This window comes from Gadus chalcogrammus, chromosome 10 (assembly GCF_026213295.1).
Source record: "Gadus chalcogrammus isolate NIFS_2021 chromosome 10, NIFS_Gcha_1.0, whole genome shotgun sequence".
NCBI classification, from domain to species: Eukaryota; Metazoa; Chordata; class Actinopteri; order Gadiformes; family Gadidae; genus Gadus; species Gadus chalcogrammus.
In genome coordinates this window covers 15165045-15183475 of record NC_079421.1, presented here as the reverse complement: position 1 = coordinate 15183475, position 18431 = coordinate 15165045, and the positions used below count along the sequence as shown (strand labels likewise).

Genomic DNA, 18431 nt, shown 5'->3' with positions numbered 1-18431 from the left:
CCTTTACATATCTGGCCAAACGAAGGGCGTAGGCCTAATGCGTCACTCAACTCATGGATAGAATAACTCATCCCAAACAATATAATTATCAGAAACTACTGTTGTTTGCTCCATCTTCTTCAAATGATGTGCGGACAGAAATCAATACACTACTCCGTTGAGTTTTATTTTAAGCTCATTGCTGTCATTTTCTATTCCATTTGAATTATTTACCCAATAGTAGGTTTCCAACTTTTAAATCAACCTACTCTATTTTCTCATCTCCTGAATCATTTATAAATGGCGAAAGATCCACGGCAATTCTACACAGACAAGCGTGGTAGAATGGAACGAGAGCCTGACAACTAGACACCCTTCACAGAATGCAACGCAAACATGAAGAAGTTCAACCAGTGGCAAAAACAAACGGCCCACCAGTCTATATGGGAATACATGGGAGTTTCTAATTGTATACATGATCTTCCTCTCTTTCTTCACAACCTCTCTACGGGAATACACCGTGGGCAGAGTAGCACATGAACACATTGTCTAACCTAGGGCCGTTCACACTGCAGCTCCTGATAGGGGAGCTCGGGGTTAAACGGGGTGCACACAAGCGAAGGAGGATGAGCAGGATGGAGGGAGGCCAGGGGTTTATGGATGAAGACAGAGGACCGCCGCTTGGGGAAGGTGGCCTTGGGGAGCAAGCCTGCCACTGTTTGTAAGGGCTTCAGACTGGCTTCTTGAAGGCTGTTTCACCGCTGCTTCAGGACCAGTCTGAAGCAGTGAAACACGAACACGCACACGCACACACACACATCACACCTCACCTGAGACCAACTTTTTAGGAACTGAGAGAGGGAGAGAGAGAGAGAGAGAGAGAGAGAGAGAGAGAGAGAGAGAGAGAGAGAGAGAGAGAGAGAGAGAGAGAGAGAGAGAGAGAGAGAGAGAGATTGTGCTTATGATGTGTAAATTGTGTTGAGCATAATGAATGCTGAGGATAAGAATTAAATCTAATAATCACATAAATGTGTCCATGTTTTGGTCTTATTTTTAGTTTTCCTCATGCATCATTGCAACTATAGGTTATGCTTTAATTTCAAAAGTGTTCGTCCAAACCTTCCAAATGCACCTTGTTAAACATAGAAAACTAATCGGTTTTTTCATGCATCATAGTCATTAATACTGTCTTAAAGTTAGGAAACTTTCCAACTGACCTGCATTCCTCAGTTTTTTGTTTCTAAACACGGAAAGAATTACAAGGACATTGCCAACGATGTCCACCACTATAGTCAAGATCAGCACGCTGGCCAGCGCAGTGGACAACCCAGCGGGAGACTTCTGTGCCGGGTCGCTGTCATTGTGGGACAGGCAATTGATCGAGCTCATATTCGCTTGTATATCCATATCATTCCAGATCCGACGTCCATTGACAAGACTTTCTGTTAATGAAAGAACTTCACAAATCAAAGGATGGAACAAAAAAAGAAAGAAATAGCGAAACAATCTTCCGTCGGGCGCTGGTTCGACGCACAGTCCCCAGCCATGGTCCCTTACAGAGAGTAGGATAGCAGCCTTTGTGGATTCTTCACAACAAGAAGGTGACCACGAGCGATTCCTAACCGTCCATCGTCTTGCCCCTCTTGAAAGACAGAAGGACTTCTGCAAGGCGATCCATTCAACCAAATAACGCTCCAACAACGGCGCGAAATTCGCTCTGTGCGTAAAGGAATCACCGAGAACCCTTTGCGTGGATCCGCAAGCGCGGGGGGTATGAGGAGGAAGGTTTAGGATTCATTAATATAATTAAATCAATTTGTAGATATTGTATTCTGTTCGTGGATAGGTGCACTGGTGCATGGCTGACAAGTCCCATTCTGGCACGTCAAGATAGCGCACGGGGGCACGGTGCACCGTTAAAATATCTCATCGTAAACCTGTCTTGACACACGGCCAGACTCATTTCCCTGCACACCTGCTACACCTTCACACTTTCCACAGCTTCATTGCCTGGCTAATCCGAGCAGATAAGCGGTAGATTGACTCGTTATTATGGTATCTTTGTTTGGACATAATGGGATTTGTTTTAACAATGGGAATACTGTCATTGTCAACTTGTCCTGCTTCTTAAGTTTTAGTTTTCATGGAAATGGCGCCTTCGTGTGTTTATTGATGACTGTCACAACAACGTCCAGTGGTTCCAAACGAATCAAACGTTGGTTTTGATCATCCACCCGATGAGTACAAGTTTTTTATTTGCCTATGTGATATCTAGCCACTTCTAGGTCGACAGCCCAAATGATTGAGTATTTGCATTACAAGGGAAATACGCCACTTGACGTCAGCGCTAAAAGCATAGGCTACTGATTGACAGCCTTGTGCATGACATCATGACAGCTGATTGATAAACCCAACTGGCCGGTAAAGATTTTACGTGTAAGTTTCACATCATTTTGATAGGACAATTTCCTACTTTAGTTCAACCTTTTTTGACAGTTAATGGCATATTTGACAGTTAATTGACAAACAATACAAGTTTATAATGGCCTCATTTTACATGTTTTTTTAATCTGTTTATTGCCATTGACATATTATTATAATAGGTTGAACCAGTTTAGCCCTCTCGCGTCCATTTGCATTGGAATCCTCGGTCGCTGTCAGCCACATTGGTCCATCGAGGTGAGGTCCATCTTTCGACTAATTTCAATACAAATCCCAGCTCAAGCCGCACCCGATTTGCCTGACCAAATTGTTAAAGGTTATTCCCCCAGGCTCTTTGGTACAACAAAAGTGTAACAAGAGAGTATGGAAATGGAGGCCAATGTTTGCTACGATGTGCGATGACCTGAAACACATCGCAGCAACAGGTGCAGTGGCCACTCCCTCGGCCACGGCATCCAGGAAGAAAATAGCAAAAACACATTGTTGTGTGATGAGGTGGAGTCAACTGAAACAAATAAAAGCTCACCTCACTCCTCCGTCGAAGCAACAACCTGTTCAACACACAACACCAGACAGATCCATTACCTTGTTGCGCCAAAGAGCAACAGCAGACAAGCCATGAACTTTCAGATCGCGCTAGGAGTTTTCTGCCTTATTGGTAAGTTCTGCCTACATGCTTTTAATGTTGGACAATGTTTACTATAAACTAAATTTCGTTCCAGAAGTCATTGGAAACCATATACCAAACATGTAAATGTGTTCAAAATCGTTAATCATTTCACAGTTCTGGCACAAGGAATGACAACAACCATGGGTGCTCCTGAGGGGGTGAGATTCCTCCCATTTGTATGGGTTTATGCTTTCATCACTTGTATTGGTTTATCCTTTCATTTGTTTTGATGTGTAGGCCTTGGTCTGATGCAAGTGAAATAAATCTGATTTTGTCTACAGGAAAAGCCTGCTTGTGAGAAATATCATTTGCCTGCATGTGAGAGAAACTATATGCCGGTGTGCGCAACTGACGGCCATACATACCCAACTGAGTGTGCGCTTTGTTATGCCATCAGGTAGGTTGAGCCTTGTCTTTTGTTACTGGTGGTTTTGTGAGGCCTCCTTGGGAATTTGGTGTTCGCTAAAATAATCTGTGTTTATTTTATTCCCACAGCACAGGGGCCACCTCGGCTTTAATCCAAAGCAGAGGAGAATGTCCAAACTGAATGATAGTCCAATTATTTGGACCTGTGATGCTACTATATGGCGAGGGTTGATTGAATATGATCATTTGTTGTGAGGGAAAGGGTTTGCAGTGATTTAAATGGTTACTCAAGGTGATATTAACAATATCAACAAAATAATTGTTATGATTTTGTTTTTATGATTGATTGTGTTTCAAATTAATTTTCATATGACATGTTTTTCTTATTGTGTTTCTTTTTCTCAATCGATGATTAAATGACTTCAACATAACAACAAGAAGATTAGAGCATTGTACAACTGTCTTACCTAACATGAGTAGATTGTCAATTACCCTGGTGTATGGACATAGGCCTATTATTGATTAAAATAATATATAATTTATAATCAGGCAATATTGTTTGCTGTTGTTTCTATGTGGTCTTATCTAGGTATAAACCTTAAAACTAATTTAATGCAAGTTGCTGTATTATTTCATGGATAGGCAAACTGCTAAATAGGCGATTGATCAATCTTTCTAATCCCCATGTAGCCTATATAGCAGGGGTGCCCAACCAGTCGATCGCGGTCTACCAGTAGATCGCCGACAGATCCCAAGTCGATCGCGAAGGGGTGAAGAAAAAAAAAAAAAAAAAATATTGTTTTTTTTTTTTTTTTTAATGAAATTAAATTTGCGCGGTAGCATATACGCGCGGTAGCGCATGTGCTGTTGACAGCAGTTGAAAGCCGTCAACAGTAGTTACACACTCCTAAACGTTGGCATGGCTGAGGGGAAACAAGCTAAGACCTACCATTTTCACCCTGAGTGGGAGGAAGATTATTGATTATCGTTGAGAAGGTGCCGTGCGCAGACGGAATGAAACCCCCATTGAAGTCCGTAGGTTCACGATACAACCCCCCCCCCCCCCCCCCCCCCCCCCCCCCCCCCCCCCCCCCCCCCCGTCAACAATTGTTCTCTTGAAGGTAGGTTTGCTGGTAGATCTCGGGAGGTTGGCTGCTTGAAAAGTAGATCTTGGGTCAAAAAAGGTTGGGCACCCCTGCTATATAGCATCAAGAAATAACATGAAGTTAAGGGTTGCATTGAAGAAGTTTTTTCAGAAGATTCTACATAATTATATATTGGCTAGACTAAGCCAAATCGTTAGGACTACTGCACAACTTCCGTGGAAAGAACCAGGATTGATGCTCTCAAGATCCATGTAGGCGGAGAGAGGATCATGAATGTAGGGCAATTTCCGGTTTGTACGCCTGTTTAGTACCGGATCGAGTAGTAGAAGACGAATAAGTATCACAACGACAACAACAACCACAACAACAACAACAAGGTGGATCATTATTGAGTTTAACGAAAAAATGGTCAGAGTAATATCCGTGGAATAGCAACAGAAACCGACATCCATCTATTGAAAGTCTTCTTCTTCTTCTTTCGAGTTTATTTGGCGGTTGGCAAACCAATATGGTGCATTACCGCCACCTACTGTTTGTTTTAGAGCTTCGATGGACGTTATAAACTATGCAAAAGAACAAAAGTAAATAACCAAAATCATATAAATAGAAAACCACAGATTAAATTATAATCTGTCAAATAAACCTGTTGCTTTTAGATAAATCATTACATATTTCCATGCTGGTAGTCTCAGTGTGGAAAAGGAGAGTGAACCCTCTAAGGTCAAGCTTGTTTGACCCAAAGCTTTAAAAATTTTCAACAGCTCCCTTTCTCTCCAAATTGTACGCTTCACATTGTAGTAAAACATGCTCCACTGTTTCTCTTCCATTACATTTTGGGCAGACCCCTGTTTCATGCTTGACTATGATGTTCATACTGTGGTTAAGACATGTGTGCCCCATGCGTAGTCTTGTGATGATAACCTCAGTCACATCTTCTGTGCAGTCTATTGAAAGTCCCGCTTACTCTCGCCATATATCCCATGCCACTCAAAGTCCCGCCCCCTCTCTCCCTCAAGCCAATAACGCTTCTTTCTTTTTTTACCCATGATGTTCCAGGCTGGGTGCGAGGTTACAGACTACATGTCCAACAGCGGGGCGTTAAAAATGCACAAACCACACACTGTTGTGTAATGAGGTGGAGTCAGTCATAACAAATAAAACCTGCCGCCAGTCACACCGTAGAATCCACGTCCTTTTACAACACGAGAGATTCCTACGCGACTCGCAACTCACATCAGCGGAAGCACAATGAACATATGGAGTGCAGCACTGGGCCTGTTGTGCCTTATATGTGAGTTCCGCCTATGCTTGCGTGCTTGACATGTTGTAGCCATACATGTGTTGACTATAAACTGTATTCCGTTACCAAAAATCGACGAAGCATGTTAACCATAGGGATTATCCAACATTAATTGTGAACGATCCTTTCACAGTTCTTGCAAATGGAATGACCACAGCGGACGACTCTCAGGGGGTGAGACATTCAGGACATAACGAGGCCTTATGTTTGAGGTAGGCTCAAGGGATTCGTCGATTTGAAATGTTCGATCTGAATTTTTGACTTGTAGGAGCAGCCACAGTGTGACCAATATACGTTACCGTTTTGTACACGTGAATATGAGCCGGTTTGTGGAACCGATGGCGCAACTTATCCGAGTGAATGCATGTTGTGTTTCGCCAACAGGTAAGCTGAATTTATTATTTTATATTTTTTTAACTTGTGAATTTGGTGTTTTCAGGGTTAATATGTATACATTTTTTTCCCATACAGTGAAGGACCAAAGACGGACGTTTTAATCAAAAGCAGAGAGGCATGTTAAGGGTGAAAATGAATATCCCATGATGTAGGCCTACTGCTACTCCTACTGGGTCTATGTCATGATGTTTAAATTAAACATTCATTTAAACTTTGATTTAGGTTCCTAATTTTCTACATAATGTTGACTGGACATTTGTTCTTCTATTTTCTTAATCCCTTTTCAATTAAACTGGTTTTCACTTTTTATTGAATATATATATATATAGGCCTAGGCCTATTTGACTTTAAAATAAAATTTCCCAAAAAACTGCATATGAAAATACCTCTTTGGTCAAGTATGGAAGAAAGGGTGGGATATCTGAGTTCTGTGAAAAATCAAGCCCAAAAACATGGAATGAGGCCGAACCGGTCACACGCATGCGTGTGAGCGTTTAGATAGTTTGTTGTGAAACACCTCAGTCTGTGGTAGGCGAAAAACCTGTTTTACTGTTCCAGATCGGATGACCTTTACACCGTCGATGTTGTGCAAACATAAATAATGAGGACGCATTGCCAAGCGTAGGCCTACGTTAGTAGCGCCAGTATATATTCTAGAAATAAATAAAATAGTTGCATTGAATTGCAGGAAAAACTAGGCCGACTTATTTTTTGTTTGCAACAAACTTTGGACATTATAAATATTCATTCGGGGCACTGTTGATAAAATTGATAAGAACACAGCTGGGCTGTGTTGTATACGCCGATATCTGCTCCTTCCTAAAATATTTGTTCCGACTGGTTGGTTGTCTGCCTGTGTGCAAACAGGGTTACGCCTCTTGGTTGGATTGGTTGGAAATCGTGTGACTCACACGAAGTTTACCTTTTTAGTGAAAAACAGAGCAACATTCAACTGTGATGAATGCTAATATCCAAACCTTTAACCCCTCATCCTTTCATTCCACCCTTCGCTTTCCTGGATCCATTAAAGTTCAGATTCAGGGGGAATTGGTGGATATTCTTTTTGTGTGCTTTCCTTTCTGAAACCCATTGATGCATCGCAATAATATGAACATCTATAATATTACAAATAATCAATATTCTAATTTTGTATTTATTCAATTTAAGTTGTAGAAATAAAAATGGCGACATCAAGCCTACATAGTTCCCACCAGTTAACATGAACCCGTTCATCTTCAAACCCATGTTTTTTTATCCACACAGAAAAAAAAGTTAGTTTTAATCAGTAGAGAACATCCAAAACTCTTAATGTACTCTATAATCCCAACCTTGTGTCATGCCAGAAATACATAGTCTTTCAGTGACTTTATGACTTTATGTATGACAAAGTCTTTCAGTGCATGAAAAAAGATTTCTTGGAGGGTCTTCAGAGTTATTATCCTCAAACAATACATCACAAGACATTTAAGGCACCAAAAGAGTAAAAACACTTCTCAGATCTGGATTAAAGAATTAATATATATTCAATATTAATATAGGCATTTTGAATTTCTTTTTAATTTTCAAAATGTTTGTCTTACTTACCAAACAAAAATTAATTAAATTCCTGCTTTCTTCCCATTCCCGATACATTTACTCACCACACAACACATTTTGTGTGTCACCAATGGACCATTTAAAATATATAGCTTGCTGTAGCTATAGATTTTCTTTAAAGTAATACGTCTGCAAATGGACAAATGTCTAAGGCACTTTAAGTCAAACACTATATGTGGTACTATATATATACATATACACTATACATACACTATAGCTGTATTCATGTGCTGTAACATCTATTAACAAAAAATAAACTAAAAGGAACAAACTGGGTGAAAAATAACTTGAGAACTAAATATTCATTGCAGGCCATCTCCTTTTCAGCCTACGCACAGAAAGAAAATAGAAAATAAGCACAGCAGGAGAGATCAGGTCCAAGGCTGGGCATAGTGGGTAGCCTTCTTTGCTAAAGTTAGCCTCAACAATGTTCTGGCTCACAATAGAAGCAACACGCTTGCCTTTATGGATCAACACACAGACCAGTCGCTTCAATTGTTGCAATGTTGAAATCATTGATTTCAAAACTAAAGGCACAATCGTGGCATGTTGTGGATCTCTTCAAGTTTGTATTTTTAAATCCTCAAAGCCTGAGAAACAAACAGGAGACAGGGAAGCTTGCAGCATCAAGGCATCCACCATCCCACCATGGGGTAAAAATAAGTTCAAGTTGTATTGCATAATCAGGGCCGATACGTCTTGATGACATCTTTGATGGGCCTGCGGCAGATAGGGCAGCAGGCGTTCATCTGTCTCTTGAGCTTCAGCCCACACTCGTGGCACAGACACATGTGTCCACAGGTGTAGATGACCGTGTCCACGTCCTGGTCGAAGCACACCGTGCACTCCCCGCTCTTCCCCGGCAGCGGCAGCTCTGGAGCGGAGAGGCTGGGAGACACCGGGGGGCTTAGAGGGGAGCTGGGGGCCGTGACTGTGGAGGGAGAGCAGCGAGAGGGAGGTGAGAGATGAAGAGGAGGAGGGGAAATGGGAGGATGAGGAGGAGGAGACAAGAGGTGGAGATAGAGGAGATATATAAGGAAACGTTTATACGTTTTTGTAAGCTAACCAGTTACCACTTCGATTTCTGTGGTTTCTTATCCATAACTTGAATGGATAAAATCCAGGGCCGGGTGTATCCTATAATGCCGTTCATTATACCCCATCTTAAAAAACTGTAGTAAGCCCTATAGTATACCCAATGGTTAGTGACTAACGGCAGTGGCGGACATTCTCCTCCCGAGTATTGACCATTTATTCTCAAACAGTCAGTTTAAACCGTTTATCAAGAGCTACATCACACAATGCTGATATAGGCGTTCTGAGACAGAAAAAGGGAAGCATGGTGATCTAATTTGCGAAAACCGGACACACAGTGTTGCGCACCGGGTTTCAGCCACGCACCCAGTGAGGACTCGGAGGCAGACGAGGATCTGTTGACACTGAAAGCCAGGTCTGAATCACTGTCATCTGGGCCGCTGCTCGGAGAGCCACTGGGAGACACGGAGAGAGGGGAAGACTGGAGAGTCCCTGTGGCGAGGGGAAGAAATGGAGAAGAACGTTGGAGAGGGTTAAGTCTGGATAATAAACAAAGAGAAGAATAGACTTCTCTTGTTCAGTTTGTCAGTAAAAGGGGCACATTTAAACATTGAAAGTATAAATTATGTTTTGTAAGATCCTCCTTTCTTTTTTGCTTCTGGCATGTCATGTAAGAATACCATGAGTCATATTTGTGCCTTCACATATTTGGGGCGGGGGGGTGGGGGGGATTTATACGTCACATCGTGTTGACACGAATCAATCACATGATGTTAGGCCATAAGAGACAGACTATTCCGGGGATGATTGGGTTCGGAAAATAGGGCAAAGTCCAAAACAACACAAGGACCTCAACTGACCAGAAAGTGGTCTGTTAATACTAATAGGCCTATTGGGGGGGGGGGGGGGGGGGGACACGGAAGAATGTGACTTTTGTGCTTATTTTAATCAGTCAAGGTCGTACTGTACTCTACTGGTCACAAGACCACCCCAAAAAACACAACCTAAATAAACAAATCCTATCCATTCACATTAACAAGATAATAATAAAAAAAGACAACCAGAATCCAAAACAAATTGGACCGACCACAAAAGCGGTCAGAACTTCCCTAAACCCCCCGTCCCCCGTCCGGACCCTCCCCAACCCCGGGACCGCTTACCCAGTATACGCAGCCGGTTGATGGCGCCGTGCAGGGTGAAGAACGCCCAGAGCACCTGCGACGCGTCGACGCAGAGCAGACGGCCGCGCCGCGCCCCGTTCACCCCGTGGTGCACCTCCCCGTCGGCGCGCAGCGTGAAGCTGAGCACGTCCCCGGAGCAGGGCACGGGCACGCCGCGGTGCACCGCCCAGTACTCCTTGCGCTCCAGCAGCAGCTGGGGGTCGGCGGGCAGCTCGCCGGCGTGGAGGCCCGCCGGGTCGCAGGACGTCAGGCCGAACAGCAGCGCCCCGAAGTAGGGCAGGCCCAGGTGGCCCACCTCCACGTACACCGTCTCGTCCACGTGCAGCGGCCGGTCGCCGAACACCAGCGTGCGGCTGCTGTCCAGGAAGTGGATGCAGGCGGCCGAGCGGTCGGCCGACAGGACGACGTCGGAGCCGCGCACCAGGTGGAAGTGCAGGCCGTTGTCCAGCGCCAAGGGGAGGCCCGGTTTGGCCGGGCGGGGGCCGCCGGGGGCGGCGGAGGAGGAGGCGGCGGAGCTGGCGGAGAGCGGGCTGGAGGTGGAGGAGGAGGAGGTGGAGGAGGAGGAGGTAGTGACGGTGGTGGAGGTGGAGGAGCTGGAGGTGGAGGAGGAGCCGCAGGGGGTGAGCTGGCTGTAGCCGCTGAGCTGCAGGGTCGCGATCTTGGCGGCCGCCGCCTGGTTGTGCTCCAGCTGGTTGTTGTTGTAGTTGGCCGAGTCGTGGCTGCTCTGGGGCAGGTAGGCGCTGAGGCGCGCCGCCGACAGACAGCTGGACGCCACACTCTCTGCAAACGTGCTCTCTGCGAAGGACAGCGCCACAGTGTTACAGGTTGCCTAAATGTCAGGCTTTTATGATGCAGGAACATCATTAGAGTTTAGCCCACAACATTTATTCTTCGAGTCTATTGTGGGAATCCTGGCCTTTTTTTTAATGTGGAACAATTCTTTGCTTAAATTTAGGTTCCCACATCATTCATCGTTTAAAAATTCAGCCCTCAAACACTTAAGAGCTGTTGACTCTTACGACTGTGTGTGTATTTTTTTGGCAACAAGACGGCGTGTTCAAACAGAAATGTAATTGTTTCAAAATGTCATAATTTCCTTTATAGATTATGAGTTTATTTTTCTCTAAACATAAAATCAGTGTGAGTAGCTCATTGCTGGCACTCTTTCTACTCTCTCATGGGAAGGGATGTTCTCGCACACTGGCCCCCTAACCAAAGCCCCTGGGATCAGCCTTCCTGACCAAACATGGCCATGGGATCTATCAGACTGAAGATAAACAAACCAAGAGAGCGACAGGGTGGCGGTTGGAGTGGTGGGGCGGCCCGGGCAGAGAGAGGGGGAGGAGGGAATACAGCATAGTGAGGGAAGGAGGGGGCGAGGGAGGGAGAAAGGGAGGGAGGGAGAGAGGGAGGGAGAAAGTGGCCACGGCAAAACATTAAGTTGACATATTTAAGAACATTCCAGCGCAAAGAGGTTAGTTGTTGAAGTGTTGAAGATGGTTTACAACGGTGGTCTGGTTTCTGGTTATCTGCAGGGCTACTTTTCCTAGAGAGTGGGGTCTGTTAGAACTCCAGTCACAGAAATCTCTCTCTCTCTCTCTCTCTCTCTCTCTCTCTCTCTCTCTCTCTCTCTCTCCCCCTCCCTCCCTCCCCCTCTCTCTCTCCCTCCCTCCCTCCCCCTCTGTCTGTCTGTCTGTCTGTCTGTCTGTCTGTCTGTCTGTCTGTCTGTCTGTCTGTCTGTCTGTCTGTCTGTCTGTCTGTCTGTCTGTCTGTCTGTCTGTCTGTCTGTCTGTCTGTCTGTCTGTCTGTCTGTCTGTCTGTCTGTCTGTCTGTCTGTCTGTCTGTCTGTCTGTCTGTCTCTCTCTCTCTCTCTCTCTCTCTCTCTCTCTCTCTCTCTCTCTCTCTCTCTCTCTCTCTCTCTCTCTCTCTCTCTCTCTCTCTCTCTCTCTCTCTCTCTCTCTCTCTCTCTCTCTCTCTCTCTCTCTCTCTCTCTCTCTCTCTCTCTCTCTCTCTCTCTCTCTCTCTCTCTCTCTCTCTCTCTCTCTCTCTCTCTGATCTATTTCCACTCTATTCCTGTGGGCCTCTCTGGCTAAGCAGCCCTCTGAGGGACCGTCAGCCAGCAGCTTAATTTAGACGTGAATATGTTGACACTGTAACTGTTCCTAAACCCAATGGTTTGACACAGCCATGACTGGCATGTATTTACATCTAGGCCAGCACTGTTGCTATTTCCAACTCCGGTCGCAAGAAAAATGACAGGACGTGCTTTTCTTTCGCAAGAAAACCCATCTAAAAATTGGCCAACCCAAATATCAGCTAATGACTGACTGTTTCTTTATCGTATTCACTTTTTGAAGACACAAACAATATTTCACCGGTTGGGCCGGGTCGGTCGAAGTCAACGAACACCATCACCACTCACCGAGTAACGTGACCTCCTGCGTGATCCCGTAGATGTCGACAATGGCCCACAGCGGGCAGCCGATACTCAGCCCGCAGTGGAAGAGGATGGGCTCCCCTTCGTTGATGCTGTAGAACACCCTGCCGTGGCGGTCGGCCCAGAAGGAGAGGACGTTGTCCTTCTGGGCCAGCCTCTCAGGCAGGGCCTTGGCCCAGTACCCGTGCCGCGTCACCAGGTCGGGGCATGCGTACTTGGGGATTTCCGCCGAGGACAGCTCGCTGGGGTCCAGGCTGGTGAAGCCGAAGCGCAGAGCGCCACTCCAGCCCGTGTGCACGCCGCTGAGACGCAGACGCACCTGCGTGAGACACGCCGAACACACATCAGACCTTTTTCTGCTTCCTTGAAAGGTGACATATTATACCACAAGGTGTGGGTGTGATTAGCTCTTACAAGCATCTGCCTCTTCAGACATCACAAGATGGCGGGTCCACCTCGATGTGTGCTGGATAGATCAGTCTACCCAGGGGACTGTAGCAAACGTTGCTCTTCTATCCGTCATACATCTAGGTGGACACGCCCACTTGTGATATCAGAAGAGGCCGATTTTCACGGCTTGTAATGGTTAATCACACTCAGACCTGGTGGAATAATATGTCACCTTTAAGTGCAGTTTGGTCACAACCATAGGGGTGAATCCTTAACCGCCACCCGCACTGACCTTCTCGTACAGACGCACGGGTCTGTGGCTGAAGGTGATGCCATTACAGAAGCTGTTTTTGCGGGTGGCGCGCCGTAGCTGCCCGTCCAGACGGACGTTCTTGCCCTTGGCGTGGGGGTGGAAGCGCGGCGACTCGAGGCTGAGGCTGGCAGGAGGAGCAGGGGTCCGTCTCTCCACACTCGATCCGCTGTTGGGAAGGATGTAGTACTGCCTCTTGGCCACTGGGCGGTGATGTAGGGTCGCATCTGTAGGGGCACAGAGAGAGAAAAATGGAAAACAACGACAGTTATCGGCTTATTGTACTTACACAATGTTTAAACATTATGTTTGAACAGGATGATCACACTAACAGTGGTGGATGAAGCACAGAGCTTGCGTAGACACAGTGGTTTAGAGAACAGAGCTGTTGGTTCTAAAAATATGTTTTTCAGTGCCCACAGACTCGTCAACTATACTGCTTGGATTGACAGAGAGCTGTTCGACAGAATGTAAAACCACATCTTCGAACATACCGAGGTCCTGCCATGACCCATACCACTTCTGAGACCTTTGCCTGTATAAAAATAAATAAAATGTAAACAGTGTCCCTGAAATGTATACACACACTCTATCCCATCGTATCTCCGGAATTAGTAACACATGAAGAGTGGCACGCTAAACATATATGTTCCAGTATGCTTGTTAAACAACATCCGACCTATTATTATTTAGTATTTTGAGAGGATATGCCTTCTACTATATAAAGGATCCTTGGCCCTGGATCCTCGCTCTGAACACAATCTGAATGGCCTCTTTCATTGCTCAACAGTCATTAAATGGACCAAACAGACAATGGCCTGTTTCTAGTCTAATGTCATATTTAAATGGTCCATATATCGCTTGAAAAAAGATTATGCAAGATTAGATTCATATTAATGAACACTGTATTCCGTTCTTTGGTCTGCTTGCATGTTTCAGATAGTGGTCCTCTCCACATATTGAATGGTTTGGGTTTCACTCTTTATTAACGACTGAATGGGCCCCCCCCCCCCGAGGCCAAACGTTCATCCTGTCACGCAGTGATTACATTTCTGTTTATGACTCTCTGCATGCGGCCAATATGTCAGTGAAATGTACCACAGTACATTTCCCAAATTAGACATTATCTCTGATTATATTCTAAACTATGAGCCAGCAGTAAAAACATCTGCAACATCTCAAACGATCCGCTCTTGCCTTCCCCCCTTCCCCACCAAGAAACACATTCACTGAGTGGTGAGAGCGACGGTTGTACGTATACATAACGCACAGAGGGAGTGGAAAGTACAGGCTATACGTCTCAGTCCAAACTACCTTACTGACAGAGAGAGGCACCGGGTGTGAGTGGGTGTGTGTGTGGGAGGGGGTGTAAAGTAATAAAAGCATCAAATACAGAGCGGTGACTGAATATAGACGACCCAGCTGCCCTTATTAGATGAAACAATAGGTCATTGACCATGGAAAAAAATAGCTTCTCAGGCACAGTCAATGTCAAGTGTTGGACCAATGCCGCCGCCTTCCATCAGGTTTATTTTGCTTTTGTTTGGCCATCATGGGATCAGTGGAGTAGTGGACGATTCTGGCATTAGTTAGGTGGAATGGGGGAACCCTGTATTCTGATTTCTCATGAGGGCTCTAGGCCCAGGAGATTGAAACAGGGTCACTTTGTGAGTTAAAAATTAAACAGTTGATTTTGCTAGGGGTGTTTAGGGTGACCCAATGGTTTACTTTCAATGTCTACAAGTATAATCTGCTACTATTATAAACAAGTTGTATTGCTTGTATGAAAAGGCAGATTAGTAAATACAATCACAACATGCAGTAGGCGTTGCTTCAGGAACAAAATGAATGTAGCAAAGATATAACTTTGGAATTGGCTTTGATATTGAATGTCCCTCATTGTAGTATTACACATAGCCTCAGAATCATACTTAAGTAGCACTACACTCAAGCACTTTCCATACCTGGCGATTGCTTGTAATAGGATGGTCCGAAAGAGTGATGACAGGCAGAGAGAGGACAACAAAAGACAAAGGAGAGAGGATTGGATTGGGCAGCTGGTGAACACTGTGTAAGTGGAAGCACACGTGATCAAATGATTATGGAATTAATATTGTGGTTTATTTTCCTAATTCTGCCAATGCTTATCATTAAAAGAACCGGGTTCTCCACAACTCTGCTTCACAATACAATGCATAAATAATAGCCTACTAGTCCACACCTATTTGCTGGCCAGGAGCAGTGACCCGACTACTAATCCGAATCTATCCGTGTAGGGCGATCTGTGAGCAAAACAGTCAATTCAGCTGATGTACATTGAACATTTATTTAAAAACACAACAATCCAACAAACACAATAAAGGGAAGCCATGCAAAGATCAAATTATATAGCTATACAACCATTGTTTTGCGTTGGAAACAAACATTACTTTTGCGGGCGATACCGTTTATAAAGAAAGCAATTGTGCCTCCTCTAACGCTCAACAAGGATAATGCATTAGTCCTAATGAGAAAAACCAATGCATGAACCGTGAACCCTAATGGGCAGGATTATGGTTATTATATGAAATCCCCACTCAAGCGTATATTTTGCGGGAATAACGCGCGGAGCGTCTCCCTCGCCAAGTTGAAGCGCCGAGCGCGCCTCTCTTCAGCGTCTCCAAGACGTTTGACAGTAGCGAGCACGCCGAAGCACAAGTCGCGACATGAGGACCAGCCATGCTTCCAACATGTTGCAAAAATAAAAACTATAACAATCGTTGGGCTACATCATATAGCTCACAAAAAAAACATTAGCATCTTACATTATACGGTGTTCGACATGTCTTACCTACAAAAGGCTTAGGTGTCGTATTCCCCATTATATCCACCAATTCCTCGCACCGGTTGGCAAGTTAATTTGGAATTCAACGCTCTGTCCATCTATGTATGTATCCCCTTTACACACGGCGGGATGAAAATGTAGGCTAGTAGGCTACCCTTTCAACCTGAGTACCAATCCCTTTCGTTTGCGCTGGGTCTTCGCTCTGAAGCATGTAGACACACTCCTCTTATCTTAACCCCATGTCGCTGCGACTACCAGGCAGATCTAAGGGCTCTCAGAGCGATTTGCTAACTAGCTCACAGCTGCACCCCCCCCCCCCCCCCTCCTTCTACAGTAGTAGTACACATTTCTCCTCTGTACACAACTTCTGAGATATAACTCTTAAATGTAAATGGTAGAGAGAGCTCTTCCATTTGCGATCCAATGTTAGCTACTAATAATTTAATCATGTTCTGCTGCTCTAAAGCATTGCTTAACAGAACTTTCACCCTTCATCAGCATCAGCATCATCGTTGCTTGACTGTTTAGGATATGAACTATTATTCCAGCTGTAACATGCCCAATTCCATATTCAACACTGTGTTCACCAGGGATGTTTTCGAACAAAGCGTTGGAAGCATTCACATGAAGGTGAGCATGTATACATGCATCATGCTGTTAAAGCTGATACCTCTCATTGTTAAAAAACATGACCTCTCTGCCATGAGAAGTCGTTGGGAAGACTTGAAGCCCAAACATTCAAGCCATGGTTTCAGTCGAGCTCAGTTCTGTGGGAAACTCACACACACATCACAAGCTACAGGGTTTTCAGTCCAATACTGTAAAGACATTCTTGCTTTATCATCACAAGCCACCAAAAGACAACTGAGGACGCTGCATTTATGAGCACTGCCGGACGCTCATTCGAGGAAAGCCCCGCATTTTTCCACCGTGTCCTCTGCCCTCTCACAGCCTTGGATGCTGGACTAGCCTCAAGCTGTTTCCTGCCTTGTGGACCACACGGGTCTCTGAGGGGCCATGGACTGCAGGACTATCTGGGCAAGGTCCTGGAGAGCAGCGGTGATGATGGGGTCTGAACCTGGGATGGGAAGGTTCTGAACCTGGTGAATCCTGCAGCGACTGGCTCTTTGTCTCTGGGTACAGCCTTTGAAAAGAAAGGAACCCATGATTAAAGCTTTGCAGGTTACAGGTTATTGAGCAAATTTAATTCAGTTTCTGAGAAGAATTTATTTATTTTTATAATTTGAGAGGTTGTTATGAAAATGTGAAAAAACATAGCACATGGTAAAACACACAAGTAAAACACTTGCCAGGTACACAGCAATTTTTTTTATTTCAAATTATGTTTTTTAAATAATTTAGGTCCTTATGGTCCTTATGCCATGACTCAATGAACTCCTATCAGTTTGTTTGGTTGGGTTTTTCACTCCCTTGTTTCGTATTTATATTGGGCAGGATGTGCTTCGTGATATCTCCCTCATTAAAAAAAAAAGAACACAGTGCGGTACACCCTGGCATAATTCAAACTAACTATCCGGTTTTGAAGTATGGCTCACTTTGCTCGAAACGTTGCTTAGATTGAATAAAGACGAAAGGCCATGTCATGAGACCCCTTCAATTTGCCAATTAGACATGCTCTCATCTAATGCTCTGAGTCCTAATACGTGTATCTGGGGGAGGGAATGCCATTTGGGTGCATGAGGGCGTGAGTTAATTATAACTCAAAGACAAAAGCTTTTGTTTCTACCTCCTCAATGCTGTTTGTTTTAGCAGGATACGGTGGGTCCACGCATGAAACTCACAAGACTTGGCGTCTGAGGGAGAGGCTGAGGCTGAACTGAAATTCCTCAACCCCCTCATTGCCGTTGCCTCAGAAGGAAAGGAGCTGCCACTGCAAACGGGGATTACTGCAGGAAGTATACATGTATATGCAAGGCGACGATGCACTCAAGAGTAATAGTAACCAGTCCTCCTGACTCTCCCTCCCACCATGAAGAATTAGTGAACGCCTTCTGATCGTTGACTCGGTCTGAAAGCGATACGCTCAGTCATGTCGGCCGCTGTGTGAAATATTTGTACAGATTTGTTGAAGATTATATGGTAAAGCTTCAGTGCTTTTCAATGCTGCAGAGATTATACGAGGATTGACAGACAACCTATGACAGTGATTAGTGAGTAGGCCTCCAGCTTGACAGACATAAACCACCCTCCAGGAGAGACAAATGGAAAAAGAGTCAATGGGCTATCATTTGAAGAGAAACACGACCAGTGTAACTAGGTGGGCATGAAGGATGTGCAGAGGCTGCATCTATTTTTTTTTAATTTAAATTGACACAAACAGAAATGCACTCTTCACGTGACTGCCCTGCTTTAAGGTGCTACAATGTTTTCACAGGGCA

The 18431-nt window shown here is 44.8% G+C and overlaps 1 protein-coding gene across 2 annotated transcripts; it reads right to left on the bottom strand.

Moving 5' to 3' along the window:
- Positions 1 to 6023: 6023 nt before the first annotated feature.
- On the bottom strand, positions 6024 to 16333 carry neurl1b (neuralized E3 ubiquitin protein ligase 1B). Of its 2 annotated transcripts, none has more exons than XM_056600527.1 (6): positions 16039 to 16333; positions 13191 to 13435; positions 12494 to 12827; positions 10051 to 10866; positions 9239 to 9382; positions 6024 to 8786 (listed from the first exon to the last, which is right to left on the bottom strand). In XM_056600527.1, the coding sequence occupies exons 1-6, from the start codon at positions 16067 to 16069 to the stop codon at positions 8539 to 8541; spliced, it is 1818 nt and encodes a 605-aa protein (XP_056456502.1). In that variant the 5' UTR covers positions 16070 to 16333; the 3' UTR covers positions 6024 to 8538. The 2 variants fall into 2 exon arrangements, with proteins under 2 accessions (XP_056456502.1, XP_056456503.1); XM_056600528.1 differs by having other exon boundaries at positions 9257 to 9382; positions 16039 to 16332.
- Positions 16334 to 18431: the final 2098 nt, after the last annotated feature.